The sequence below is a fragment of the Petaurus breviceps genome, unplaced genomic scaffold, assembly GCF_028583685.1.
Source record: "Petaurus breviceps papuanus isolate PSGF00001 unplaced genomic scaffold, PetGlider_PUasm1.0 64, whole genome shotgun sequence".
NCBI classification, from domain to species: domain Eukaryota; kingdom Metazoa; phylum Chordata; class Mammalia; order Diprotodontia; family Petauridae; genus Petaurus; species Petaurus breviceps.
In genome coordinates this window covers 2015807-2042913 of record NW_027186428.1, presented here as the reverse complement: position 1 = coordinate 2042913, position 27107 = coordinate 2015807, and the positions used below count along the sequence as shown (strand labels likewise).

The 27107-nt window shown below is 44.4% G+C and overlaps 1 protein-coding gene across 2 annotated transcripts in view; it reads right to left on the bottom strand.

Moving 5' to 3' along the window:
- Positions 1–25698, bottom strand: part of TNFAIP2 (TNF alpha induced protein 2) — a 32506-nt gene extending 6808 nt beyond the window's left edge. Inside the window, exons 1-8 of one of the 2 annotated variants that reach the window (XM_069103760.1) lie at positions 25344–25698; positions 15938–16289; positions 12409–13060; positions 6641–6755; positions 3692–3814; positions 2195–2295; positions 1871–1966; positions 301–427 (exon numbers count right to left, since the gene is read on the bottom strand). In XM_069103760.1, coding sequence (XP_068959861.1) covers positions 301–427; positions 1871–1966; positions 2195–2295; positions 3692–3814; positions 6641–6755; positions 12409–13060; positions 15938–16274 — 1551 coding nt within the window. In that variant the 5' untranslated portion in view covers positions 16275–16289; positions 25344–25698. The remainder of the gene's footprint in view (positions 1–300; positions 428–1870; positions 1967–2194; positions 2296–3691; positions 3815–6640; positions 6756–12408; positions 13061–15937; positions 16290–25343) is intronic. The other variant, XM_069103761.1, reaches the window with a different exon arrangement.
- Between the last annotated feature and the right edge of the window lie 1409 nt (positions 25699–27107).

Sequence of the window (27107 nt, the reverse complement as noted above, 5' to 3'; positions counted from 1 at the left end):
TATATAGAATGTATCTGGATCTAGGCACACCAGCTCTGGAAGTGGGTGAGGGGTGGGGCACTGCAGGGGAGTACAGGAAATACAAACTCTGGGAATGTGGCAACATGGGGAAGTCTGGGGACTGGGAAGAAGAAGGGTGAGCTGGAAACAGCCTCAAGTCAGCCAGGATTTTCCCAACCTCATGGCTCTGTTTGTGTCTTCTCAGAGAAAGATAAGCATACCTCAGGGCACCTGACTGCCCCCCTCCCCAGTTCTCCTCTTGCATTACCCCCTCTTCCTCCAAGCTACAAGTTCTATTACCGTTAGTTCCTGGAATAGGTCTTTGAGAAGAATGTTGAAACCACTTTTTTCGATTTCATGCAAGGGGTGGAAGATGTAGCTGGAGAGCTCTTTCTCCATAGCCTTTGAAGCCTTGTCAATATAGGTCCTGAAAGGAGGAGGGGGAGGCTGCTTTAGTTACTGACCCAAGCCCAGAACAGACCATACTGAAACCCCTGATTAAGCTAACCCTCTTATTTTATTTTTATTTCTGATGCTAATCTTTTTTAAATTTTATTTTATTTTTAATTTATAGAATAAAACAAGCATTTCCATAACAGTATAGTAAGAAATATGATTGCACACGAAACTGCAAATCTAATATGTATAATTTGCTATTCCTTGTAAATATATAATAAAGTTACTCTAAAAGACTATAGATCTTGGAACAATCTATTTCTTGCTTTATAAAGGAGGTAAAGGAGACCCAGAAAAGGAAAGAGATTTGTCGAAGATCACACAGGGAGTCGGGCAGTGGCAGTCAGTACTCAAAACTCTGATCTTCTCTCAAGTTCAGTATTTTGGGGTTTGTTTGTTTTTGTTTTTTTTTTTTTTTTTACTGCGCTGTGATTCTTGTAAGCATACAGAAAGAGAGGTTCTTCTGAGAAGCTGAGACCCAAGCTTCCCAGGGGAACTATCCCCTTGGGACCTGAAGTCCAAGACTCTTATCCTGGTATCTGTCCATGATCTCATCCCAGCCTGTGTTTCCAGACTCATTTTCCTTTGCTCCCTTTATGGAAACTCTTTGGTCAGGTCAGGGTGAGCTCACCAGCAAATGTCCTATGTTTTTGTTTACACTGGTCTTCCTCTAACTTCCCCCTCTCAAAATATCCATTCTCATTCTTCAAGGACCAACTCAAATCCCTTCTTTCAGAGAGCCTTCCCTGACTACTACTGACCCTCCTCTTTCCCCATCAGGAAAAGACAGACTGGATACTCTGTCTAGTGAGATGAGCTTTCTGGTTGAATCCTTTGCCTTACTAATCACCCCTTGGTGGATTTTATTATGCATGCTAAAACTTGCTTAACATTTGAATTCCCATTTATAGGGCTTCTTCCCTTTGTGGATTTTATGATGCTCAGATAGGTACTTTACTGATCTCTGAATTCTCTTCCACAGTATACTTAGTAGCTTTAGGGATTTCTACATCCCATTAGATTGTAAATTCCTTGAGGACATACTTAATGTATTTTGATTGACTGATCATCTCAGCCCTACACAGGGTTCTGGTATTCACTCTGCCACTATGTGACATTAGATAAGTCCCTGAGACTCAGTTTTCTCTTCTGTAAAATGGGGGAGTTGAACTGGATGGCATCTGAGGTCCTGTCCAGTACTGAAATTGTGTGCTCTATATTTTTGTACTTCTCCAGTGAAACAGGAAACTCCCTGAGTCCTAGCCTGCTCCTCCTCTTAACTTCTCAACATCTGACCCAAGCACAGGGCCGAGCATATAGGGCGGAACAGCAAGAGAAAGCTCAGGAAAGACTGCTTCAGTGACAGATTGCCAACTCCCCTGAAGTGGTCCACCCTCCTCTTCCTTGGGCTTACCTGAAAGCCAGGCAGTTGTTGATGTTGGCCATAATGGTGGCTCTGTAATGCTTCTGTTTGCTTTTCTCTGTGAAGTCTGCAAAGGCTCGCTGGTAGCTGTGGGTTTGATACCCTAATCTTAGAGATGGGGAAGTTGGGGACTAGAGATGGGAAAGAAACTGGTCCCCAAATTACAAAGCTGATGACTGGTAAAGGCTAGAATTTCAGGATTGTAGGGATCCAGGCCCTAAGTCCTTTCCTTTCCCCTGTACCTTCATGGATTGAGCAGAGAGGGGGTGAGCCCAACCCCATGACCCCCAGTGCTCCACCCCAGGAGGGACATACCTTTTCAGGAAGGATGAGAGCTTAGCCATCAGCAGCGGTTTAATTTGTTTAGCCAGGGCCACTGTGATGTTCTCAGCCTTGCGTTGTGTCCCAGAGATTATCTATGAGAAGAAAGTGATTAGGAGGAGAAAGGTTTGTGAGTACAGACCTAGAGATGTGAAGATCTAGAAAGAGGGCTTTGCTCCTGGGACTCTAGCTGGCTAGGGACACATCCTGGCCTTCCCACTTGGGAAGAGGGAGGCTGCCTGGGGTGGATGGGAAAAGCAGGTCTGAAGGCTGTAGGATAGCTCAACCCCAAAGCTCCATCTCTTCCTGCTCAAAGGAGTATCAATATATGAATATATATGTATGTGCAAATGTTATGTATATACAATGGGTGTGTGCACATATATGTATACACAGAGGGTGTATGCAGTTAACCACTATTTGCTAATTGATGAATGTGAAGGGTAAGCAGTCATTTGTGTTGGGGGAGGAGAATATGTGAGCATATATTTTTTAAAAATCACAGGATTTAGAGTTAGGAGGGACCTTAGAGACCCTCCAAGTTTGGCCTCCTTATTTTACAGGGAAAGAATGAGTCCCAGAGAAGAGAAGGATATAGTTGCTCAGTCACCTAGTTACTAAATAGCAGAGACAGAATTAGAACTTGGGTCTTCTGACTTCAAAGCTAGCTCTCTGGCCACTATATTAAGTTTGGCAGCATGTTTGAGGGTTTTTGGGGGGATGGGGGGAGAAGGTGAGGGAGGGGGCAAGGGATGAAATGAGAACTAGGAGTCCAGACACTATGTTACCTGGGTATGTGTACATGGATAAAGATTGCATGTGAGAGTGAGTTTGTGTTAGGAGTGAGCTGCCCAGGCCATTGGGCCCAAAGTGCCATGTACCAGATAAGTACAGGTGCATCCAGGTATGTGTGAATGTGTTGGAGAAGGGCCACAGTAGATCTAGACCTGCTTATGTGCATATTCTCACACACACCTTGCCTTTGACAGTCAGGGCTGCATATCCAGGTACTGAGCATGTACACGGACGGATACTTGAATGTGAAATATGTCTGTGTTTTGCTTACCATCTCAGAGAAGGGAAAGGGCAGGGAAGGATAAAATTTGGAACTCACAACTTTTTTCAAAAAATGTTTTTAATATTGTTTTAACATGTAATTGGGAAAAAAAGAAGATATTATGTAAAATTTTTTAAAAAGAAATATGTCAGGGGTGGCTAGGTGGTGCAATGAATAGAGCACTGGTCCTAGAGTCAGGAGGACCTGAGTTCAAATGTGGCCTCAGAAACTTACTAGCCGTGTGACCTTGAACAAGTTACTTAACCCCAATTGCCCTGCCTTCCCCCCTCCAAAAAGCAAAAAAAAAAAAAAAAAAAGAAAGAAATATGTCTGTATTTTGGGGGGCCAAAGCCATAGTGCTTGGGCATGCATGGATTTATGTTCCATATACATGTGTTGTGAGGAAAGCAGGGAGAGGAAGGTTGTTCCAGTACCTGGATGATGTCAATTGGGAGCTCACTGTGGAAGTGTCCTTCTAGATTTATGGGCTCCTTATCCTCTGACCATTTCTTCACTTCTAGCTCCAGCCCCCGCATCATCAGCTCCTGGACGTTTGCCTAGGTAACAGGGGGAGGGACCCGGGTGATCTTGGGAACTTGCTGGTGATAGGTCCTGCCTAAGGACAAGGGGATGTGGGCTATCCCTTCCCCCAGCCCTGTATTGGCGCAGAGAGATGGTGGGTGGGGGATGTTGGAGGAAAGGACAGAGGAAAGCATGCTGGATGGCTTGGGAGTCAGACGGCCTGACCTTGCCTTTCCTGGGCGTTGGCTTCCTTATCTGCACAATGAGAAGGTTGGGTGATCTCTGAAGTCCTTTCTGACTCTAACACTCTATAACCCTGTGATTCTCTCTGAGCCTCAGGAGCATCCTTTGTCAAATATCTGCAGCTAAATCACCTCCCTACCAGAGCTTTGGCAAGGACGGTATTTGGAGACACAGCACTACAGTTAATGAGTGGTTGTTGTGGTGGTGGTGGTGGTTATTTGCCACTCATGACTGGCCCTGAGTCTTTATGGTGAAAGAAGAAAAATATTGCATTTGGAGTTAGAGCTTTAGGACTCAATTCCTAACTCTGAGGCTTACTAACTACTGACTACTATTTACTACCTCCCCAACTTACTGTGTAATCTTAGACAAATTATTTTTCTTTTCTGAGCCTCGGTTTCCTCATCTGTAAAATGCAATTAAACTAGATGGTCTCTAATTCTCTTCCATATGCACATATACATACACATACACACATATATGTATGCATATACATATGTATACATAATATATGTTTATTTAGAGGTCCACTTTTTTTGGGGGGGGAGGGCCCAGAGGGTTGGGTAGGAAGGTGTCCCTTTCTTGGCACTGACTCCTTTGGCTTATGTTCTGCCAGGAGGTCTCTGTCCCTCTTGGGAATTGTCTAGTGCCTTCTTGAGAAGGAAGCCTGTCTACAGACAGGAAAGCTTTTGGTCTGCATGATTGACATCACAACCATCATGATGAAAAATAAAAATATCTCCACACATTTGTGAGTCACTGAAACTTTGTAAGTCCTTTTTAGTACTTTAACTATTATCTACATCCCTAGCTCCAACTTCTAACCCCACCCAATGCAGAGATCATTACTCTTATTTTACAGATGGTGCAGCCACAGCTCAGGGAGGGGAAGGGATGTGCTCAATATCACACAACAAATTAGTGGCATAGGCAGGACTCTCTAACCCAGGGCTCCAGAGTCTCAGTCTAGGGGAGGTGGGTGGCTCTCAATAATTCTTCCTCTCCCCTCCCATTGACCTTCTCTCAGCCAACCTATGAACCCCAAGATCCTCCACTCCCCTCCTTTACTGTCCCTACCCAAATTCCCAGATCAGGCTCTCTCCTTTGCCCCACCCCCTTGCTCTCCCCTCATCCTCCTTTCAAACCTCCAAACTTCTCACTGGTTTCTAGCCCAAAATCACACTAAGATTTCCAGATCTACCTTTTAGAGATCCAGGACAGGAACTCACACTAACATTTGATGACTTACATTCAAAAGCTCTCTCCATCTATGTGTCTAGCTCCTACTCTCTCTGTCTCCCTGTCTCTGTCCCTCTCTCTCTGTCTCTGTCCCTCTCTCTCTCTCTCTCTCTGTCTCTTTCTCTCTGTCTCTCTCTGTCTCTCTGTCTCTCTCTCTCTCTCTCTCTGTCTCTCTCTCTCTTTCTTTGTCTCTCTCAAGTTACTTTCCCATGGTCACAAAGCTAGTAAGCATCTGAGGTCAAATTTGAACTCTGGTCCTCCTGACTCTAAGATTGCTCTATCCACTGAACCACCTACCTGCCCCTGTCCCTATCTTTCCTCACTATATATTTGTTTCCTCTACCTCTCTCCAGTTTTCTCTCTCATCTCTCTGCTTCTCTCTCCCTTCATCTTTTTCTTTCCTTTGTTTTTGTCTCCCTAGCTCCCCCCTCCTTCTTTGTTTTTCTCTCCTCTCCCTCCTTTCCCATTGCTCTCTTAATCCCCACATGCTACCACTTCTTTCTTCTCTCCATTCCCCTTCCTTTTATCTTTCCATTTCTATTTCTCTCATTTATTTAATTTTTTCTCCCCAAAGACAGAGAATTCTCTGTCTCTATCCTTTTCCCAGTTCTTCCCCTTTATTTCTCTGTTGAGAAAGGGAATTGGAAATTCAAATTTTAAAAACATATTAAAGGTCTAATATATAAAATATCCTGCACTCTATGCTGGGACACAAAGATGAAAAATGGCACAGTCTCTGTCTTCAAGGAAAATACAGTCTAATAAGGGGCAAGGAGTTATTACTAGACTTGTGATTTCACTGGTGTAGGGAACTTCCTGGTGACCAAACTTGGTTGCCATCTTTTTTAGTATGAGAGAGTAACCTCAGACATTGAGAGGTTAGTTGACTTGCCAAGTATCACACAGGCAATATGCAATATGCCAATAAGTATGGTACAAGAAAGAATGTGAAAGGAGCAAAGGAGAGAGTCAAAGTGCTCTGAGAAGTGTAATGAGCTTCTTTGCCTTAATTTCTCCTGATTTCCATTTCTACTTTCCTCCCTCAATTCTCTTTTGTCTCCTCTAGCATCTTTCTATCTACTTTCTCTTTCCTTCTGTCTCCTCATCTCTCACTCTTTCCCTTCCTCCAGTTTTTTTCTCTGTGTCCACTCTCTCCCCTCCTAGTTTTTTCTCACTTAGGACTGGAGGAAATAGTTTGGGAGCATCTCTTTGTGAATTGAAACCAGTTAATTTTTCCCTCTTTGCCAGTGGGCTGAGATTAGGAGGTCAGGTACTAGCTTATTCAATTCCTGTCCCAAACTAGGCTGGAATGAGAGAACAGAGTGAAGAAGGGTAAGGGAGAGAGGGACTTGGAGTACATCAGATAGCACCACTCTTACCATCTCATTATATAGGTAGCTGCCTTGCAGTTTGCAGATTTCTTTGGGTGATAGGAGCTTCCCCAAACCAACTGCTTGAAGCTCCCCCGATAGTTTGGGATTGTTGATGATTTCACTGAAAGCAAAAACAAGGAGAAACCAGAAATGAAGGACCTGTGAACAAAGAAGTGTTCCAAGGCTGGGACACCTTCCTCCCATCCCCTCAGTACAGAACTGATCATGGGGCTTCTGCCATATGGATGGTCTCAACAGAAGAGGAAGAGATCCATACCTTGTACTAAGGGAGATCATAAAATCATGGAATCTCAGAATTGGAAAGGATCTCAGTACCCATCTTGTCCAATCCATACCCCCAAAAGAGTCCCATTACAACATGAGACAAAAGATAATGAGTTTTTGTCTGGTTAGAAGGCATCCATTACCTCCCCAAGTGTCCCATTCCACGTTGGGACAGCTCTAAGGATTAGGAAGAATTTCCTGACAGCCAAGTCTAAATTTGTGTCTTTTAAATTTCTATCCATTCCTCCTTGATTCTGTCCTTTGGGACCTTCCATAAGATAGCCTTTTAAGTACTTCAGGGCAGTGATCATATAACCAGAGTCTTTCTTCAGTAAATATCTCGCTTTCATCCTGTAAATTCCCATTATGGCATAGACTTAAAACCCTTCATTGTTGTAGGGGCCTCTCCTTGGATAGCTCCTAGCTTACCAATGTTCTTCCTAAAATATGATACCCAGAACTAAACACAATAGTCTGGATGAGGTCTGAGTAGAGCAGAATATGGGAGGGTGGGAGAAGAGCAGACCCAGGATCTACCCCTTACAGAAACTCATAGTCTAGGGGTGGCAGAAGAGAAAGGTAGGGGCAGGGAGGGAAAAAAGCATTTAAGGGGACACTGTGTACCAGCAGCTGTGCTAAATGCTTTACAAATATTTCATTTGATCCTCACAACAACACTGGGAAGTATTATCCCCATTTTACACATAAGTAAACTGAAGCAGAGGTTTAAATAAATGACTTGCCCAAAGTCACACAGCCAGTAAGTGTCTGAGGCCACATTTGAACTCAGGTCTTCCTAATTCTAGGCTCACTGTGCCATCCAGCTGCCTCTAAGAGGAAAAGGCCTGGGTCTGGCTCAGCAGATGGCTTACAATTAGACAGGTTAGAGAACAAGATGAGACCAGGGAGCTCAGAGGAGGGAGAAATCAGTATTAACAACAGCTCCTATTTATGTGGCACTTAAGTTTTACGAAATACTTTCCTCATGGTTCAGAAGAGACAGAGAAAAAATATCCTTAGACCTGGCCCTCAAGAAGCTTAGGTATTCACAGACTACAGTTTCTTTCTATAACCTTCCTCTAAGGTTTGCAAATTACTTTCCTCACAATTACCTTGTGAGTATCATGCCCATTTTACAGATGAAGTACCTGGAAGTTCAGTGAGATTAACTAACTTGCTTCCGTAGTCACAGTAAGTGCTAGAAGTATCATTGGAATTCAAGCTTCCTGACCCATTCCCACACTGTCTCTACTATTCTGTGCTGTTTCTTTAGTACTCCAGAGAGATTTCTCCTCCATTATCATCTTTTAATTCTCATGAGGCATGTCAGGCCAGGATTAAGATCCCTATTTTACAGATTGGAAAACTGAGGAAACTCAGCTGCCCTCTAGGTCATGTGGCAGATGAGCAGAGCAGCAGGGGTAAAGCTAGAATCCAGACTTCTTACACACAGAGGACTCAGCTCTATCCCCTAGAGCCTTGGGTTACCTGATCTCAGTCCCCCAACTCAGCTCAGGGTGTAGAGAGGTGTGGGAGCTTAAGGCTCTTAAGGAGCACAGAGAAGCCAGGTAGCCAGGGACAGACAAAGACTGGAATGGTCCCTTCCCTCACTCCCATCCCAGAAGACATTTAGGCCTGACCCTGTCAATCATTAATGCCTCCTGTCTAGGGGCAGATTGTGACTACAGCCAGAGCAGGATGCTTTTTGACCCCATTTGGGTCTAATGTTCTAGATTATCAGTCTCTCCTCCCTTCCCCTCCCAGTCCAGGTTCCACCAGCTTTCCGGAAAGCTGGAAGGAGTAGCTGTCTTTAGAGTCCCAGGGGATACTTTGGTAAAAATGTCAAGGACAGCACTTGGGCTGGAATCCCAGAGGCTGCAGCGTCAGAGACCAGGCATACCTGGGTTTCAGCCAAACTGATCCTTCTCTTCCTGATACCCTCCCCCTTAAATGCTCCTTCCTCATCTCCATCTCTCTTCTCGCCCACTCTACTCCCTCCCCTCCCCAAACCCCTATTGTTTCCAGGTTCTTATAACCCTGTCAAATTGGAGTAGTTGGGAAACTATAGCCAACTAGGGATCTATCTGGGCTACTTCTTCCATAAAGTGATGGATCCTCTGACACCCCAAAAGTGGGGGATTTGAGTATGGATCAGAAACCTAGAAGCTCAGAGCTGAAAGATATTAGAGGTCATCTTATCTAACACCATTGTTTTACAGATGAGGAAACTGAGGCTCTGGGAGGGGAAAAAGAGTTGCCTAAGGCAGTAGAGCGATGGTAAAACTAAGGGTTAGAACCCAGGGCTGTCTACCAAAAGTGAGAGCTGTCCACCTAAGAACCTGTTCTTTATTTACATTTATTTAAATTACATGAAATTTGAAAGTCAAATTCCCCAATACCAAACACTCCTCGAATCTACATTATGGGGTGGTGGTGGGAGGTTGGCAGGGATGTGTAGTAAAAGCAAATGCTGGGCTTGGGAGCAGAGGGCCTGGGTTCAAATCCCCTCTCTTCCACTTACTACTTGTGCAAACTGGGGTGAGTGACTTAATTTCTCTGGGCATTTGTGTCCTCATGAAGTGACATATGATCATGTGAAATGAGTTGGAGAAGGAAATGGTGAACCACTCCAGTGTCCTTGCTGAAAAAAAACAACAAAAAACCCTCCCCAAAACCCGACAATGCAAAAAGGGGTCACAAGGAGTCAGACATGACTGAAAAATAGTTGAACAACAACGAAAGATCCTCTTCCAGCCTGCCATCTAGGATCTCGTCCAGGATGCCAAGCTGCTGTGTTGTCCAGAGCCTCTAACTCTCCTCACGCTTGCCAGGAGGGTTTTTGGCTCTTGGTCAAGGCATAGCCTTGAGGAGGAAGTGAACGGCCACTGTCTGCTGCAGTCAGGAGACCTGAATTCTCATCCTGGCTCTGCTCCTGCCTTGTTGTGTGACCCTGAGTAAATCACTTCCCCTCTGAATCTTTGCTTCCTCTTCTGTCCCAAAGGGGAAAACATCAGCTGGGCCCTGCACCTCCCTGCCGGTGCTGGTGTGAGGAACAAAGGGTTCTCTGAGCCCAGGGCTGAGAATAAGCCTTCATCAGAAAGTGGGAGATAACATTTATCAGAGCTCTGTGAGCAAGGGAGGTGATTATCTTCCCAAGAGGTGTTAGAGAGAGGAAACACAGCTGTCTGGAATACATTCCATCCTCCTCCCTGTTTTAGCCTCAGGTTCTAATTTCTGTACAAAGTAGGTGATTCCCACAGCTATTCTTCCTTCTCTCTAGTACCAGATCTCCTCAAGGTTTCAGCAACAAAGGGCCAGGGTTTCCATTTAGTATTTTTGAGTTGAAGAGGACTTTAGAGACCATTTAGTCCAGCTGCTTTATTTTATGGAGGAGGAAGCTGAGGATCAGATTTGGGGGAAGGGACTTGTCCAAGGTCACACAGTAAGTTAATAGGACAACTGGGGTTTCAAGTCAGATCACTTCCTACCACCTCACTCCCTGGGCCTCTTTCTCCATTTTGTTATTGTTCAGTAGTTTTCAGTTATGTCCAGCTCTTCATAACCTCACTTGAGGTTTTCTTGGCAAAGATGCCAGAGTGGTTTGTCATTTTCTTCTCCAGCTCATTTTATAGATGAGGAAACTGAGGCTAACAGGGTTAAATGATGTTCCCAGGGTCACACATTTAGTTTGAGGCCAGGTTTGAACTCAGGAAGATGAGTCTTCCGTACTTCAGGCCTAACACTCTATCCAATGTACCAGTTGGCTGTCCCTTCTTCTTCCATGCTGACCACCAACCCTGAATGGGAGGGGGAGACTAACCCCCCAATAAGAGGTCAAGGAGGAAGAAAGGCTGAGAGAGAACAGAACACATGTTGAATAGGATGGAATTATAGGAGACATGCAGACTATATAAAGTTAGGATCATCAATTATCACTGTTCAGGGGTAGAAGGCTACTATCATTAAGGAAAACCAGAGTTACTCCAGCCTGACCTATAGCCAGGTCTCTAGTTCCCAGAAGGAATGAACCCAGTAGCTCCACCTTTCTCTCCAATGGGATAAACTGGAAACTAGTGGACCTAGGTTCTACTCTTAGCACTGTTGCCAAATCAGTGTGGTATACATGTATAATTATAATTTATGTATGATTATACTACATATATAATAATACATATACATATGAGAGAGGGAGAGGGAGGTAGAGAGATAGACAGAGAGAGAGAGAGAGAGAGAGAGAGAGAGAGAGAGAGAGAGAGAGAGAGAGAGAGAGAGAGAGAGAGAGAGAGAGAGGAAAGGAGGAAGAAAGAAAGAATGAGATGGGGCCAGACAGGCTTCCAGTTTGTACATTTTCTTTGGCACTCTGCTCTAAGTAACAATTCTATGACCTAAGTACAGTCTGTGATATTATCCTCTAGAGTTCTATGTCTCCTAGTCTTGGAATTCCAAATTTTAAGCTTTTCATAGTTCTACCTTCTATAAGTCTGTGGTTCCAAAGAAACTGACCTTCACTGGGAGGAAGAAGAGGGGAAGGGTTGCAACACTAAATGCCCCAGCAGACATAGGATTTAAAGCCTTGGGAATCTAGTCTAATTTCCTCATTTTACAGATGAGAGGACTGTCACACTACACCGCCTCTAGCTATCACTTCCCCTATTAGATTAGGTAGATTCCTGGTGGGCAGGCCCCATCCCTAGTAAGCCAAAGCCTCTGTACACACTTCACAGATTGGTAATCTCACTGCTATGGGAGTCCCTCTACTAAAATTGGTCATGCTTCTTTCTCTGTTCTCTCAGTGACTCTCTGGGATTCACTGAGGACAAAAAATTCCACTGCACTGAACTTAGCTAGATTGGACTTTCATAAAGAACATTGATTGTCTAATACCTCACAAGCTCAAATTCCCTGAGAGCTGCTAGAACAAGATTAAAATTTAATTGGGAAATGTTTAGTAAGATAAGTAAAAATACAATACAACATAGGTAATAATTTATTTGTGGTTTTCTAAATTAATATGCTGCCCAGAGGCATCCTCTCTATTGAGTTTGACACCACTGGTCTAATAGAGGGATAAATGGGTCTCAGAACATCTGTACATAGTACGTGATTAATAAACACCTTCTGGAGTGAATTGGACTGGTCTGCTTGGTTCAGAGGGAGAAAGACAAACCCTGAGTCAGGGATAGTCTTTGATGATGTGGCCATTGAGTTTCAGTTCCAGATGAAACCTTAGAAACATGGGATTTAACCTCCTCATGTGAAAATCAGATAATAGGACATGAGAACTGGAAGAGCTATTGGGGATCATGAGATTGCAGCTCATGTTACAGATGGACAATCTGAGCCTGGGGAAATGACTTGTCTAAGATCACAAAGGTTCCAGTAAATAGCAGTGGATATTTGAACCCAGGCCCTCTGGCTCTAAATCCAAAGCTGTTTCCAGGACAAAAACAGACAGATACACATATCCACATTCTGCGGTCTTCACTTACTTTGGGTAGAGGTTCTGCGCCCAGAGAAGCAGGAGGGAGGTGTCTTGTTCATTAAGTTCAAACTGAGCCATGGAGGTGAGCTGGCCAGAGAAGTAGTCATGGTAGCACTTGGCATAGGTGGCAAACACGTCGAACTCAGCTGGGTAGAGGGGCTGGAGGCGCTGGGCCACGGCCACGAGGTCTTCCTTCATTGTCTTGCCCATGTGCAGGAAGCTCTGGGCAGCCTCTGAGCTGGCCTCCATGCCTTCTGACCTTGGTCCATCCGGGGCCTTGGAGGGGGACCGAGTCATGCGCTCCTCCACAGAGCCCTTCACACCTTCTCGCCACAGCTCGAGCCAGTGCCGGGGCCGGGTGGTCACCAGAACCGAGGGTCCCCTTGCCTCAGCCGCCACTCTTTGGTCCTCCTGCTCCTGTTCCAAGATGACATTCAGGGCCTGGAGCAGCAGCCCAGGCTCATTCTCCAGAGGCCGGCAAACCACAAGCATTACGGCTGACCGCAGAAGTGTATAGAGGGCTTCCACCTTGCTTTGTTGGCGGATCAGCTCCTCCTCATTCATCCCAGTTGTGTCCTGGACCAAGGCCCGCTCCAACATCAGGAGGTGAGGCGCCATCTCCAGCCGTCCCTGTTCTAGCGCTGAGTAGAGCTCCTCCACTGTCCCCAGGAGGAAAGAGGGAGTTAGTCAGGCCTGGGATTCCTTATGGGTCCTGATAAAGGAGGTGGTTCTTACATCCTCTGGGGGGAAAGATTCATTTAAGGGGGTTATTCAGATCATAGGGTTTAAAACTGTGGGACCCCTTGGGAAGTGTGATTTGCCCAAGATCACTTAGTCAATAGGTAGCAAAGCTGGAATCGGAACCCAGGTCCCCTGGCTTCAAATTTACTGTTCCTCCTACTTTACTGTACTGTCTGCTTGATATTTCTTTGGGTTTTTTCCCTCCTTGATTGGAAGGGAAGGTGGCAGCATGATGCTTGTTGGCTCTAGTCAGAGGAATGAGGGTTGAGTCTTAATTCTGACATTTCCTATGTGACCTTGAATAAATTATTGGCCTTCTTTGGCCATCAGTTTCTTCCTCTCAAAAAAAGAGATAACAATACTTGCCTTATAGGGTTGTTGTGAGGTAGGTACTTTATAAAACTTTTTTTTTAAAGGGCTATTATTATATCATGATTAGCTAAAGATTTTGAAGCACTATGAAGGGAGCTACATATAAGGAATACAAGGAGATATAGTTTGTGGCTGCCCGTGAAGTCATGAAAACTCACCTTCAAGGCCTACCTCTGATATATACTGGGTAGGAGACCCTGGTCAAGTGACTTAACCTCCCAGTGCCTTAGCAGTTCGATAAGACTAGGAATCACTACGAGATGCCCTATTTCTATTGATAAAAGAAATTTCCTCACTGAAAGTTTCCTAAACCAGTGAAATGACACATCTAGGTCTACTTTTTCCTCCCCCCATATTCCTCATCATGGGAGAAATGATACCCCAAGCCCACCAGATCTTTAGGAGGCTTTCTGATTGCCTGAGAGTGAACCTGTGATGTGAAGAATAGACCAGTTAATGGGAACCAGTGAGCCCAGAGACTTTGCAGGGAAGATGCATGTCCTTCCTTTCTAGAGTCAAGGGTAATTGACATCTCATTGTGATGCTTCTGTCCAAAAGAGGCCTGTGGGCTGGGATTACTTGGGGGGATAACCTTAGAAAGTTTAAGGGCTCCTCACTTTGGAGCTGGGAAGGTTTATGCATATCTGGTGACTTAGACTTCAGTGTTATTTCTGAATGTATACATTTGTATGTTCTCAGTGACCTCATAAATAAGCCCAACTGGGCTAAGACAGGTTGGGGAAGGAGAAAACAGTACCCAGAAAAGGACCCATCTCAGAATTGAGGCAGAGTCAGGAGAAAGGAAAGGTCATTAGGGCTCAGGGATGGCACACCCCTGAACCTAGGGACCAAGGAAGGTCAGGGAGTCTGGGCTTTAGTTAGTAAAGTTAGTAAAAGACTTCCCAAAGTGGCTCCCAGAATGTATGAAGTTGGTGCCCCCTCAAGCCAGTGTGAGTCTGCCAAGTCCCAAGGTCCAGAATTAGACTTTTCATACATGTTTAGGGCACTCTGCTATTCACAAGGCTTTCCCTCCATCTCTTCTCTTACCACCATAGGACCATAGATTTAGATCTGGAAGGGACTTCAGAGACCACCTAGTACAATCCTCTCATTTTACAGATGAGGAAACTGAGGCTTAAAGTGGGTAAGTGAATTACACATGATTACATAGCTTATAGGTGCCAAAGGAGGGATTTGAACCCACCCAGGTCTGGAAGATTCAGGTCCAGAGCTCTAGTGGTTCTGCCATGTTGCCTCTTATAATAGCTGATTTTTACATAGGGCTTTAAAATATGCAAAATGTTTTACTTTTCCGTCATGAGCCTCACAAAAGCCTACGAGGTAAGTAGCAAAGGTATTATTATTCCCATTTTTCATATGAGGAAACGGAGACTCAGTGTTTAAAATAACTTTCCTATGTACAGCTAATGTCTGAGGTAAGATTCAAACCCAGGTATCTCCATGTCCAGCATTCATTCCACTTTACCATGCTGCCTCATTATGATGACTCTGGGAGCCAAAAGGGAATAAGCATTTATATAGTGCCTACTAGATGCCAGTCCCTATGCCGAGCACATTTTTTTGCAATTATTTTTTTTGCTTTTGGGAGGGGGAAAGGTAGGGCAATTGGGGTTAAGTGACTTTCCCAAGGTTATATAGCTTTGTGTTAAGTGTCTGAGGCTGGATTTGAACTCAGGTCCTCCTGACTCCAGGGGCAGTGCTCTATTCACTGCGCCACCTAGCCACCCTTTTTTTTGCAATTATTATCTCATTTAATCCTCACAACAACCTGGTAGAAGTAGGTGCTATTATTATCCTTATTTTGCAGTTGAGAAAACTGAGGCAGACAGAGGTTAAGTGACTTGCTTAGGGTCACAGAACTCTTAAAAATCTGAGGCTGAATTTTTATTTAATTCTTCCTGACTCTAGGCCCAGAACTCCAGGCACTACCACATGCTTGGGAGGGAGACAGGACAGGGTTATTATTCTCATTTATTGACAGGGAAACCAAGGCCCATGAAGGTCAAATGACTTGCCAAAGTAATACAGTAACAGGTTTAGTGGCAAATCCAGGTCAATCTCACAGTTGCTCTGTCCTCAATAACCCCTACTTTCTCTGACAGTTGAGGAGAAATGAGGATCAGTAAGTCTGAGAACATTGGTCACAAAGAACTCAGGAAAAGGTCCACCAAAATACTTTTATTGGTCTTGCTATGTGACTTTGGTCAAGTAACTTCTCCTCTCTCATCCTTAATTGTCAGTGGCTCTGGAGAGGACAGTGGGTCTTCCACCTCCCCCCCACCTGTATGTCTCTTTAATTCATCAGAACCCAAGTTAAATTAATCGAAAAGATCTTCTGTCCATGGGCACTGAGTCGAACTTTCCCCACCTCACCTTGGTGGATTCCTCTTTCTACAACCTACCTGTAGGGGGTGGGACATCAGGCTTAACCTCCACCTCTGGCACTTCTGTGGTGGGGCCTGAATGACTCTTCCTTCGAATCCCTTTGGTGAACACATCAAGCACATTTCTGATTCTTTTCTTCTTTTTGTTCTTCTTCTCTTCCTTGTATTGGGTTGAGCCCCCCACTTTATGGGGAGAGAGATCCTCAGAGGAGGCCAGGGATATTGTGTCAGACTCAGTCTCTGACACTGCAGAGGGCTTTCTGCCAGTAGGGCTGGGTTCAGACTCATATTGAGGAGGCATAGAGGGATTTGTCTGGTCACTTACAGCTGTCTGGAAGAAAGTCATCATCTTCATAATTTCAGCTCAGACCTGTGGGGATAGGAGGGAAGTAACTATCAGATGCGGAGCCCTGTCCTACTAGGCCTGAACCAAGAGCCTGCCTCCCTGACTGACAGAGGTTCTGCCCCTAGAAGCTCTATTTTCCCTTTTTCTTTCTTTTTTCTTGATTTATATTTTATTTTTCCCTAGTTATGTATAAAACATAAACTCTATTTTTTCTGACAATTAAGGAGAAAGAGAAAAGTAGCTAGATGGGTCTTGAAATATCTGTAACAAAGGACTTTCTGTCTTTTGAAACTGTCTGGCTTGGCTCTTCAAGGTACAGCCCAAACCCTTCTTTCTTTCTTCCTCTTTTTTCCTTCTTCTTTCTTTCTTTCTTTCTTTCTTTCTTTCTTTCTTTCTTTCTTTCTTTCTTTCTTTCTTTCTTTCTTTCTTTCTCTTTCTTCCTTCTTTTCTCTCTTTCTCTCTCTCTCCCTCCCTCCCTCTCTCTCTTCTTTCCTTCTTTCCTTCTTTCCTTCTTTCCTTCCTTCCTTCCTTCCTTCCTTCCTTCCTTCCTTCCTTCTTTCTTTCCTTCCTTCCTTCCTTTCATGAAACACTGAGTCTAAAAAGGGTTCGTACACCTTCCTGAATCTATAGCATAGCCAGGCTGTGAGAGTTAGGTCATGACCTAAGCAATTTATATAAAGGGGAGAATCTAGCTCAGAACCAGGGGAAGAGATTCTGAGCATCTTGTCTGGACTTGAGAGGTTGGAGAAAGCATGGCATTTCCATTACATCTTTGAGAGGCAAAGGGAGGATGTGACAGAAAAGGGAGATATTGAGGGGAGTCTTTGGTTTGGCAGGCATCTCAGAGGGGAGAACCCAGGTTAAGGAAAATCCCAAGAAAAAGTCAGCTCTTTCCTCAAGTCCTTCCAAAACTTGTCTATAACAGGCACTATGATGTAATCGTGTAATCAGTACACTGAATTTTGCTTCAGCTATAAAGAGGCCAGGGGTTAGGACAGATACACATGTAAGATTAGGCACAAAGCCCAACCCTTGCTTAGGTATTAGGAATTTTTCTAAGTGAGGGCTTGGAATGACTGTAACTGAACTTTTCATCTAAAATGAACTTAAAGTCAACCATGGTACTTTAGGGGCCATTATAACTGCTGCCTAGGCTTAAAATAAGCTAATGATTATCACACAGTTCTACAAATATGTCATCCTAACTGTTTCATGAGGTTAGTTTCTTCTCTCCAGCCAGACTGAGGGCAGAACTGTCTGGACAGGAAGAATGGAGGAAATAATAGGATAATAGCATAGAACTTTTTCCCAAGCTAAAAGGAAACATTCATTTATAATTGGAAGAAACCTCAGAGGCCACTGAGTCCAGCTCCCATATTTTTAAAGATATGGAATTTGAGACCCACAGAAGTTAAGGTGACTTTCCCATAGCCAGTAAGTGGCTAAGGTAGAATTTGACCCCATGTCTTCCTGAGTCCAGGGCTCTATTTACTTCTGCCTCTGTAAATCACTTAATTCAGCTCTCTCCCTTTGAAAGGAGCTGACTTAGGGCCCAGAGAGGGGAATGTTTGACTTGTCCAAGATCACATAACAAATTAATGGCAGAGCCTGAATGAAAAATCCAGATTTCTTAATTTCCATGCTGCTCTAATTCACTACATTGGGCTAAAACCAGTCCCCATGAAAGGTCTGCCTTCCACTGGCTTTCCAACCATTCCCAATAAACCTCCAATGGCTAAGAATCAGTCTGACTAAGCTTGAACTCTATATATAGCCTGAGGAAGAAACGGGCAGATTGTTGTTAGGAAATTAATGTGTTTAAAATGCAGTCAGTTAGCCATTAATTATTTATTGACTAACTGTTCCACAAATAAGACACTCTATCTCTGGTTCTCCCCCATACCTGGAATGCTCTCCCTTCTCTGCTCCAACTGCTGAGTCCCCTGGCTTCCTTTAAGTGCCAACTAAAGTCTCATATTCTAAAAGAAGCATTCCCTAACCTCTTAGTTACAGTGCCTTCCCTCTGTTAATTACTTCCAATTTATCTCCCCCCCCCACACACATACCTTTCTTTGTTCCTTAGAATCCTTAGATTCCTTCAAGGCTCAGTTCAAAAACCACTTCCTAGACACAGAGTCTTTCCTGATCCCCTCATTTGTTAGAGCCTTCCCCCAATATTACTTTGTATCTCCTTTGTATATATTTTATATTTACTTACTTCTGTATAAGGTGTTTTGTACCAGTAGAATGTAAGCTCCTTGAGGGCAGGGCCTAAATCAGTTTTATCTCTGTATATCAGCACTTAGTAGCTGGCATTAATAAATGCTCATTAGGTTAGTGAATTAGAAAGTTCCTTTTTATTTCTCTGTCTCTGTCTCTCTCTGCCTAGACTAAACAGTTGGTTTCTAGGACCAAATAGATCAAGGGTTGAGTGGAAACATAAGTAGAAAGAGTCAGATTTAGAGTCAGAGGTTCTTTACAGGTAGAATTCCATGGCCTAAAATTCTGTAAGTGAAGGCAGCCCAGAAAATATGGGAAACTCTTAAGAATTAAATTCCAAAGATAAAAAGAGGAAATAAATCTTATGTAGAAGTAAAGAGGAGATTATCTAAAGAGAACAATGTGGCTACACAGGGAACTCATCAACTGATGTCATTTTTTTTTGGAGGGGGGAAGGTAGGGCAGTTGGGGTTAAGTGACTTGCCCAAGGTCACACGGCTAGTAAGTGTTAAGTGTCTGAGTCTGAATTTGAACTCAGGTCCTCCGGACTCCAGGGCTGGTGCTCTATTCACTGTGCCACCTAGCCACCCCTATTGATGTCAGTTTTTAAGACATATAGAAAGTAAATCCTCCAGGACAGGTAACAGGATGAATAAAAAAATGTGTGGCACAGTCCTGGAAGAATAATATCACAAATGCTAAAGCTTGAAATGAGCTGAGGCTAGTGAAGAAAAGAGGAATATGAATAGAACCCTGCTCAATCAAACATTTAAATATTAAACACCTACTGTATGCCAGACACTATGCTAAGTGCAGAGGACTGAAAGAAGGGCAAAAACACAAAATAGAGGAGACAACATGCAAACATGTACATTCAAATGGACCGAGGGAGAATTCCAGGCATGGGGTGCAGTCAGTGAAAATGTTCAGAGGCAGGAGATGGAGGGTCTTGAGTGAAGAACAACACAAGGTGCTAGCACCACTGGATGGAAGCGTACATGGTGGGGGCTAAAGGGTAAGACACAGGAAAAGCAAGAAGGCTTCAGTTCATGAAGAGCTTTAAGTAACAGAGGATTTTAGTTTTGATTTTGGAAGGTTAGGTGGCTGCTGGGATTTATGAATAGAGGAATGATGTGGTCAGACCTGTTCTTTAGGGAAATCTTTTTGGCAGCTGAGTGGAGAATGGACAGGAATCGGGAGAGACTTGAGGGAGGGAACCAACAAGAAGCTATTGCAATAGTCCCTCTAGAAGATGACTGAGGGTCTTTCACCAGTTGGGCTGCTGTTGACTGGCAAGAAGGGGATGTGTGGGGAGATGTGAAGGTAGAAACAACAAATCTTGGCAACAGATTGGAATAGGGAAAAAGGCTGCAGATGGTGGGAATAATCCAAGGTTGGGGCTTGGCAAGGCACAATGGCTTGAGGGAGAAAGGAATTCAAGTGCAGAAAACAGTGCACCATGGTTCATTAGTGGGCTGAGATAGGGAAGGGAGGAGAGTATAGCGGGTGGGGGGGGTGACTGGGAAAGAACTAAAGAGTGGAGGGATTGTAGGTCACAGTGAGGACAAAGAGCAGGGTTAGGAGTTGATGGGATAAGGATGACACAGACCATGGAGAAAAGGCAGAACTGCTTTTTTGTTTTCTCTCACAAAGGAAATGATCTTTAGACAAGAAAGGATCAAACAAAAATGATTACTAGAGAGTTAATACCTAAGATAAGTAAGAAGATAGTAGGAGAACAGTTCTTCAATGTACACAAAGCCAGCAGACCCAGATAAAGAAGCTCTGGAGTAAACTGACAGAGGGGACTGCTGTGGTACTGACAGTGATCTGAGAACTTAGCAAGATCTGAGAGAAAGAGACAGAGACTAAAGAATTGCAGAAGGGCAACTGTTTTCCTGATTTTCAAAAGAAGGGAAGAGTCTGTAAGTTCCAACCTTGATTTCAATCCCTGGCAAAATTCTAACATGTATTAATTAAAGGAGGGCATCCAGGTGGCATAGTGCTGGGCGTGGAGTCAGAAAGACCTGACTTTAAATCCTGCCTCAGACTCTTACTAGCTGTGTGACCCTGGGCAAGTCACTTAACCCTGTTTGCCTCAGCTCTTCATCTGTAAAATGAGCTGGAGAAGGAAATGGCAAACCAATGCAGTGTCTTTGCCAAGAAAACCCCAAATGGAGTCATGAAGAGTAGGACATGACTGAAATGACTGAACAACAACAGATTAATTAAAATAAATTAAGGGTTGGTTGGAAAAGGAAGTAGGGCCAACATGGTTTCATCAAGGCAGATTAACCTCATTTCCTTTATGACAGGGTTGCTAGACAGGTAGATCAGGGAATGCTAAAATTATAGATTACCTAGAGAGAGAGAGAGAGAGAGAGAGAGAGAGTGTGTGTAATATGAAATAGAGAGCTGAGGCTTGAAGCTATGAAAATCTGGGTTCAAGTCCTATCTCTGACACATAACAGCCATGCGACCCTGTACAAATCCTTTCACCATTTCAGTGCTCTAGGCCAGAGGCATCAAACAAGATTTGCAGTGCTACCAGCCACACTGCCAGTGCTTCTCAAACCAGATTAAAATGTAATTGGGAAATACTTAACAAAATAAATAAAAATACAATAGAGCACAGCTAACGTAAATATGTGGTTCTTTAAGTCAATATGTGCCCCTCATGTTTTATGACCCTTGTTTCTATTTGAGTTTGACAGCACTGCTCTAGCAATTTTCTAAGACTGAGTTGCAGAGAAAGTGCTGAGCTACATTGGTGGAGGGGATTTCATCACTTGAGAATTCGCCATACGAATGAAACCCACAGGTTTCGTCCTTTCTGCTTACCTAGATTTTGTTAGAAGAGCATTGGACAAAGTCCATCATACTGTTTTTACAGAAAGATAGAGAAATATGAATTCAGTGATTTAGAATTGATTGAAAGAACACTGCTGAAGTTGTTTGTTTAGTCATTTCAGTTGTGTCCAACTCTTTGTGACCCCAAAGGCCCTGTAGAGGTTTGTTGCTCCCAACAGAAGGCATAACCCCAGTCACCCTTCTACCAACACATCAGCTGTTGGGCTTTTTTTGTGTTTTTTGCTTTTTGGAGGGGGGAAAGGCAGACTAATTAGGGTTAAGTGACTTGCCCAAGATCACACGGCTAGTAAGTGACTTCAGGTCCTCCTGACTCCAGGGCCAGTGCTCTTTTCACTATACCACCTAGCTGGCCCTACCTTTGCTGTTTCTAACCCTCCTATCTCCTTCCCCATCTTCAACCTTATTCCTTGCACAGATTCATCTACAGAGCAATGGATGGAGAGTCAAGAAGACCCTAGTTTATATCTGTTCTCAGATATCTACTAGTTGTGTCACTTAACAGGATTGTCTGACTCAGTTTCTTCATCTATAAAATGCAAACAATAGCATTCTCAGGATTGTTGGGAGGCGCAAATGAGAGAACATCTGTAAACTGCTTTGTAACCCTTAATTGCTATATTTACATATATTTATATAGAGGCCAGAGCAACCAAGGAAACCATTTTCCAAGGTATCTAGAACCAAGGGAATCATGCAGTAATGACTAAGAAAGGAGAGAAAAGGAAGCCCACATTTGTATATCATTTTCTTAACAAAAGTCTTGGGAAGCAGTTCTATGTACAAAGGATATTCTTCTTCTTTTGTGGGAAGATTAACACTCTCCTTTCCTCTCCATTTTGTAGATGAAAATACCAAAGGGGCACTTTAGAGCTTATCTTTACAAGCCCACTCCATTTTACAGAAGGAGAAATAGACAGAGAAGACAGGGGGCTCCCTTGAGACCACACTAGATGCTAATCTTAGAACATGGCTCCAGGGGGACTGATTTTTGGGTCCTTTCTTCTTTCTGTTGGTAGAAAGTACCCAGAAGATCAAAGGTTTATTCTACTCAGTCCCAGACCTCGGACCACTCAGGGTGGAGGTTGGGGGATATAAGGTAGGCCACAGGTGTTGAAACTGTCACTTCCTACTTCTCTCCTTAAAGTTATTAGCAAATCTGTTTTCTGTGTGAAGTATTTTCCACAGTATATCCTCCTCTGATATCAATCAGCCAGCCCCTCCTAAGGCTGGAGCTGGTTTGTTGGAAGTATTGTGTTTGCCAAGCACAACCTATTCCCTACATCCTGGGCAGGCCACGAAGGGCCAGGAAAGTCTAATTGGACACATACAGGCCAGAGTGTCTGTCTGTCCTAGACAGGCAAAAAAAAAAATCATGGGGACCCCTAGGTCTTCATCTCCTCCAAACTGAATGAGTGAAAGCTTTCTAATTCCCACAACACATCCCTGACCTCAAATACTGCCAGAGTAATCTTTAAGAATTGGAAGAGACCTCAGAGGTCATCTAGCCCAACCCTAAGGACCTGTGTAGGAATCTGCTCTATAGCAACTGCCTACTAGGAAACTCAATACCTTGTTAAAGATTCCTTATCTCTGCCAATGCTCTTTCCAGCCTCAAATATATCCTTCACACGATGACCAGACTTTAAAAGTTCCTAGATCTGGTCACATCTGCTCCAGGATCTTCAGTACTCCTCAAACTTCTCTGCCTAGAATCCAGGACCCTTTGTAATCTGACACCACTCTTAAAAACTTTGCCACTTTATGTCCCTTCTCCTCCATGTTTCAGCCATATTAGAAGACCCTGTTCCCTGAATAGGTCACTGTTGTATGGTGTCTGTAAGCTCTCACCATGCCCTATTTCTGGAACATCTTACCTCTCAATCTTTGCTTGTTGGACTTTATTGTTGTTCAGTCATTCAGTCATGTCTGACTCTATCTATATTGGCAAAGATCCTGGAGTGGTTTTGCCATTTCCTTCTCCAGTGTGTCCCCATTTTACAGATGACGACATGGGACAAATACGGGTTAAGTGACTTGCCCAGGGTCACACAGCTAGTAAGTGTCTGAGGCCAGATTTGAACTCAGGAAGATGTGTTTTCCTCCAGGTCTGGCACTCTGTGCACTATGGTGCCATCTACCTGCCCAAGCCAACTTAAATACCTCTTCCTGCTGGAAGTTTCCAGGAAGCTCTTCCAATAGGAGGATATATACCGGTACATCACATCTCACATAGCACTTAGTTTGTAAATCTCAAATGTACTTAAAATGTTATAGTATGTATTTTCAGTTTTCCACTAAAATGTGAGCTCCATCAGAGAAGGCGCCAGAGCTTTGCAAAACTTTCTATCTCCCTGAGTGTCTAGAACATGGGTTGTTTAGGACCATAGATTTAAAACTGGAAGGAACCTTCTAGCCTTCTTTTTACAGACAAGGAAACTGAGACCCAGAGAAGTTAGGCAACTTGCTCAAGGCCATATTGAAATATTATAAGTTGTTGGCTCCAAATCCTGGGCTTTCCTCCATGAGTCCACACTGCCAGAGCTCTTCAGTGTAGAAGCTTAATAAATATAGCTGTATTGAAAAGAATACCTGTGGCCCTATTTTCTTCCTTTCTTCCTGCCTCAAATCCTATTCAGTCTTCAAGGTGAAGATCATGACTTTTCCTTCTCTCTTGGAAGCCTTCCCCAATCAATCCACATTGACATCTCCCTTCTCAATCTCACCTCAAAACCTTGTATTTTAGAAGGGAACTTGGAGATCCCAAATCCTTTCCTGCTCTGTCCTCCCAGTACAAGACTTTCCTTTATAGATTCCCTGACCATAGATAACTCAGAAGTTGGGTCATCCAGTCCTTATCCCCTACCCCCTCTCCCTTGAACACCTCCGGTAATGGGGAGCTCTTTACCATAGGAGGCAGCTGAATCCGTTGCTGGACAGCTCTGATGGTCAATTCTTCCTTTATTGAATCAATATCTCTCCTTTCCCCAGTCACTGCTCTGCACTGCTCTCTGAGGCTCACTTCTCCTTGTAGCCCTGGTTTTCTAATGCTGTGGGCATCTGCTGCTCTGGAAGGAGGAAAAACTTCCCCGTACTAGGAATGACAGCCTCCAGGATTGGATATTTCCCCTAGAACGGAATGCTGATCTAAAGCCGGGGACGAGGGTTCAAATTTGACTATGGTATTTATTAGCTCTGTGACTTGTGTGCCTCAGTTTTCTCCCCGGTATTGAAGGGGTTAGACTACACTATATATAATCTCCAAAGCCCTTCGGAATGAATTCTTTCAAACTGAGGCTGGCTCTGAAGGCAAATCCTCTCTCCTAAGAGCAAGAGACTGGGATCCAAAAAGACCGGAGGACAGGGCAGCAGGTTCCTCTAGCTCCGGGTTCCTCACCCCACCCCGTTTTCAGCTGAGTCAAAGTGTGCCCTTTTCCAAAAGAAGCTTAAAAGGTTTTGCAAACAATATCATATTGCCGTCCTGCCCTGTCTGGCAGGGAGCAGAGGAGAGGAGATTTTTCGGGAACAGAAGGAACCTGAGTTTCGTTCCTCTCCGTGTCCATACCGAGAAACTGAGAAATAAATGGAAAGGGCTTTTACCTATGTCCACCCAGGAATTTTCAGACCCCTCCCGTCTAAGCCGCCTTGCCCCTCTCCTTGGCCACCAGAGCAGGAACCAATCCCCCTCTTTTGATAGTGGAAGTACCAAAGTGAAGTCAAGGTAGAAATGGACGGAGGATACTGACTTGTAAATCAGTAAGTCGAAGCAGAAATAAGATTTAAACACAGGACTCCCTATGCCCAGCCTGAGACTCTCCTTGCCCTCAAGAGTCTTTCACTTGCTCTCGGGGTGGGGACTCGGAAAGAGGTAGAAAGGGAAATTTCTTTGGATTGGAAGAATCCCGGTGACAAGCCAAGAGTCAGGTCTGGCAACAGCCACTTGTAACTAAAGGGAGAACCAGCTGCTCGCCTAGGGGAAGGGACACTCACTGTGTCTGCGCGTCTTGTCCAGGTCTGGAGAGCGCGAGATGAGAGGCTCTCCGCCTTTGCTCCAGCCGTATGTGACCAGGTCAGCTCCCTGCACTCCCACTTATAGAGAGCTAACTCTGCCCCTGGCCCTGGGGCTCCCGCCTCCTGCCCCGCCTCTTGGTTGCAACCACGGAAAATCCGCGGGGCGTGACCTTAGTGTATTCAGTTTGCTCGGGTGAACTCCCCTGGGGAAGAAACCACTTCCCAACCCCCCCACCCCGCTGTGGGGGCGTGGAGATGGACCCAAACAGAGCCCCCCACGTTCCCAGAGGCCTCAAATCATTGGTCAGTTACCTCCCATTGTCAAGAACAGCGGCTTCATTGGAGGCTGCCCTGAAATCTCGGGGCTCAGTTCTCTTTGTGTGACATCATGGCTTTGGTCTCATTTTGCTCCTTTTTGTTTTTTCTAAGCTGGAAAAAAAATTCCTCAGGGAATCCAACCAGGCTTTCCCCTAGCCTAGAAATACGGGAAACTTTTAAATCTGAGCCTAAGATTTAGAGATGGAACACGTCCAGCCCAACCCCCTCATTTTACAAATGAGGAAACTGTAGTGGAAAAGACACTTCGGTCTGGGGTCCGGAGGCTCACGAGACCCAAGTTCAAATCCCTGCTCTGCTACTTACTTTGTAACCTCGGGCAATGTCTTTTCGGCTTCTGGGTCTCTGTTCCCTCATCCATGAAAAAGAAAGTGGCTTGTGTCGGAGGGAGAGAAAAAGGGGAGGTGGAGATGGAGAGAAAGTTGTAACAATGAATCCTGTATGAAAATGAGACTTCAAGAGGTAACCAAGTTCACAGAAGTAGTAAGTGGTGCTGGGATTTGACACGAAGTCCATCAGCCACTTTTGCTCATTCTCTTCTTCACTCATTCGAGGGGGTGGGGGGAAGCTCACTCTATCAGATTCTGTTATGGGGAAGACAAGTGGAGGGCATCACAGGAAAAGTTATCTCTATTTGGGCAGGGGAGGGGGTGTCAGATGGGATGGATAGAAGAGAGGTTAGTCTAAGAGTCTGACTCTAAGCAGAAATCGGAAGGCCTGGATTCTTCCAGTATTGGCTCTGCTCTCTCACTCTGAGACCCTTCCCCTCTTGGGACTTCAGTTTCTCCACTGTAGAATAAATGGCTTGGATCTTGTGCTTTCTAAAGTCTCTTTCAGCTCTAGCCATCTGTGTTTGAATCTATGCATGCATGATTCATCCACAGGAAAAGTCAAGAATAACCAAGCCCTGTGTTTGTGCCAAGTAGACAGGCAGGGCTAAAGGGGTAAAGGTGTGTGTGTGAGGGGTAAAGGGGGGAGCCTACTGCCTCTTCCTCAACTGTCTGCTTTAATACCCCTGTGAAAGCAAACTATTGCCAAACTTGCATTGCATTGTAAATATGGGTTACCTTCAGGAAGAAGCAGGGTCCAGTGAGCAAGGATTTGGCTGCCCCCAAAGAGCATGAGGAGAACACTGGAGCCCAGGGCAGAGGCAGAAGCAGAAGCTGCTGAGGCAGAAACCAAGGTTGAAGCAAAAGGCTGAGGCCAAAGGCTCCATGTTTCCAGGGCAGCAGCATCACTTTGTTTTCGGGTTGGTAGGAGTCTTGTCAGCCCCTTATTGGCTCTAGGGGCTCTAGGATAAGGACAATGAAGGTCATGGGCAAGTGCATAAGCATCAGAGTAAAAGGAAACCAACATTCTGTCTACATCTATGGAACCTATGAATACTGTGGAGGACAACAAGATGTG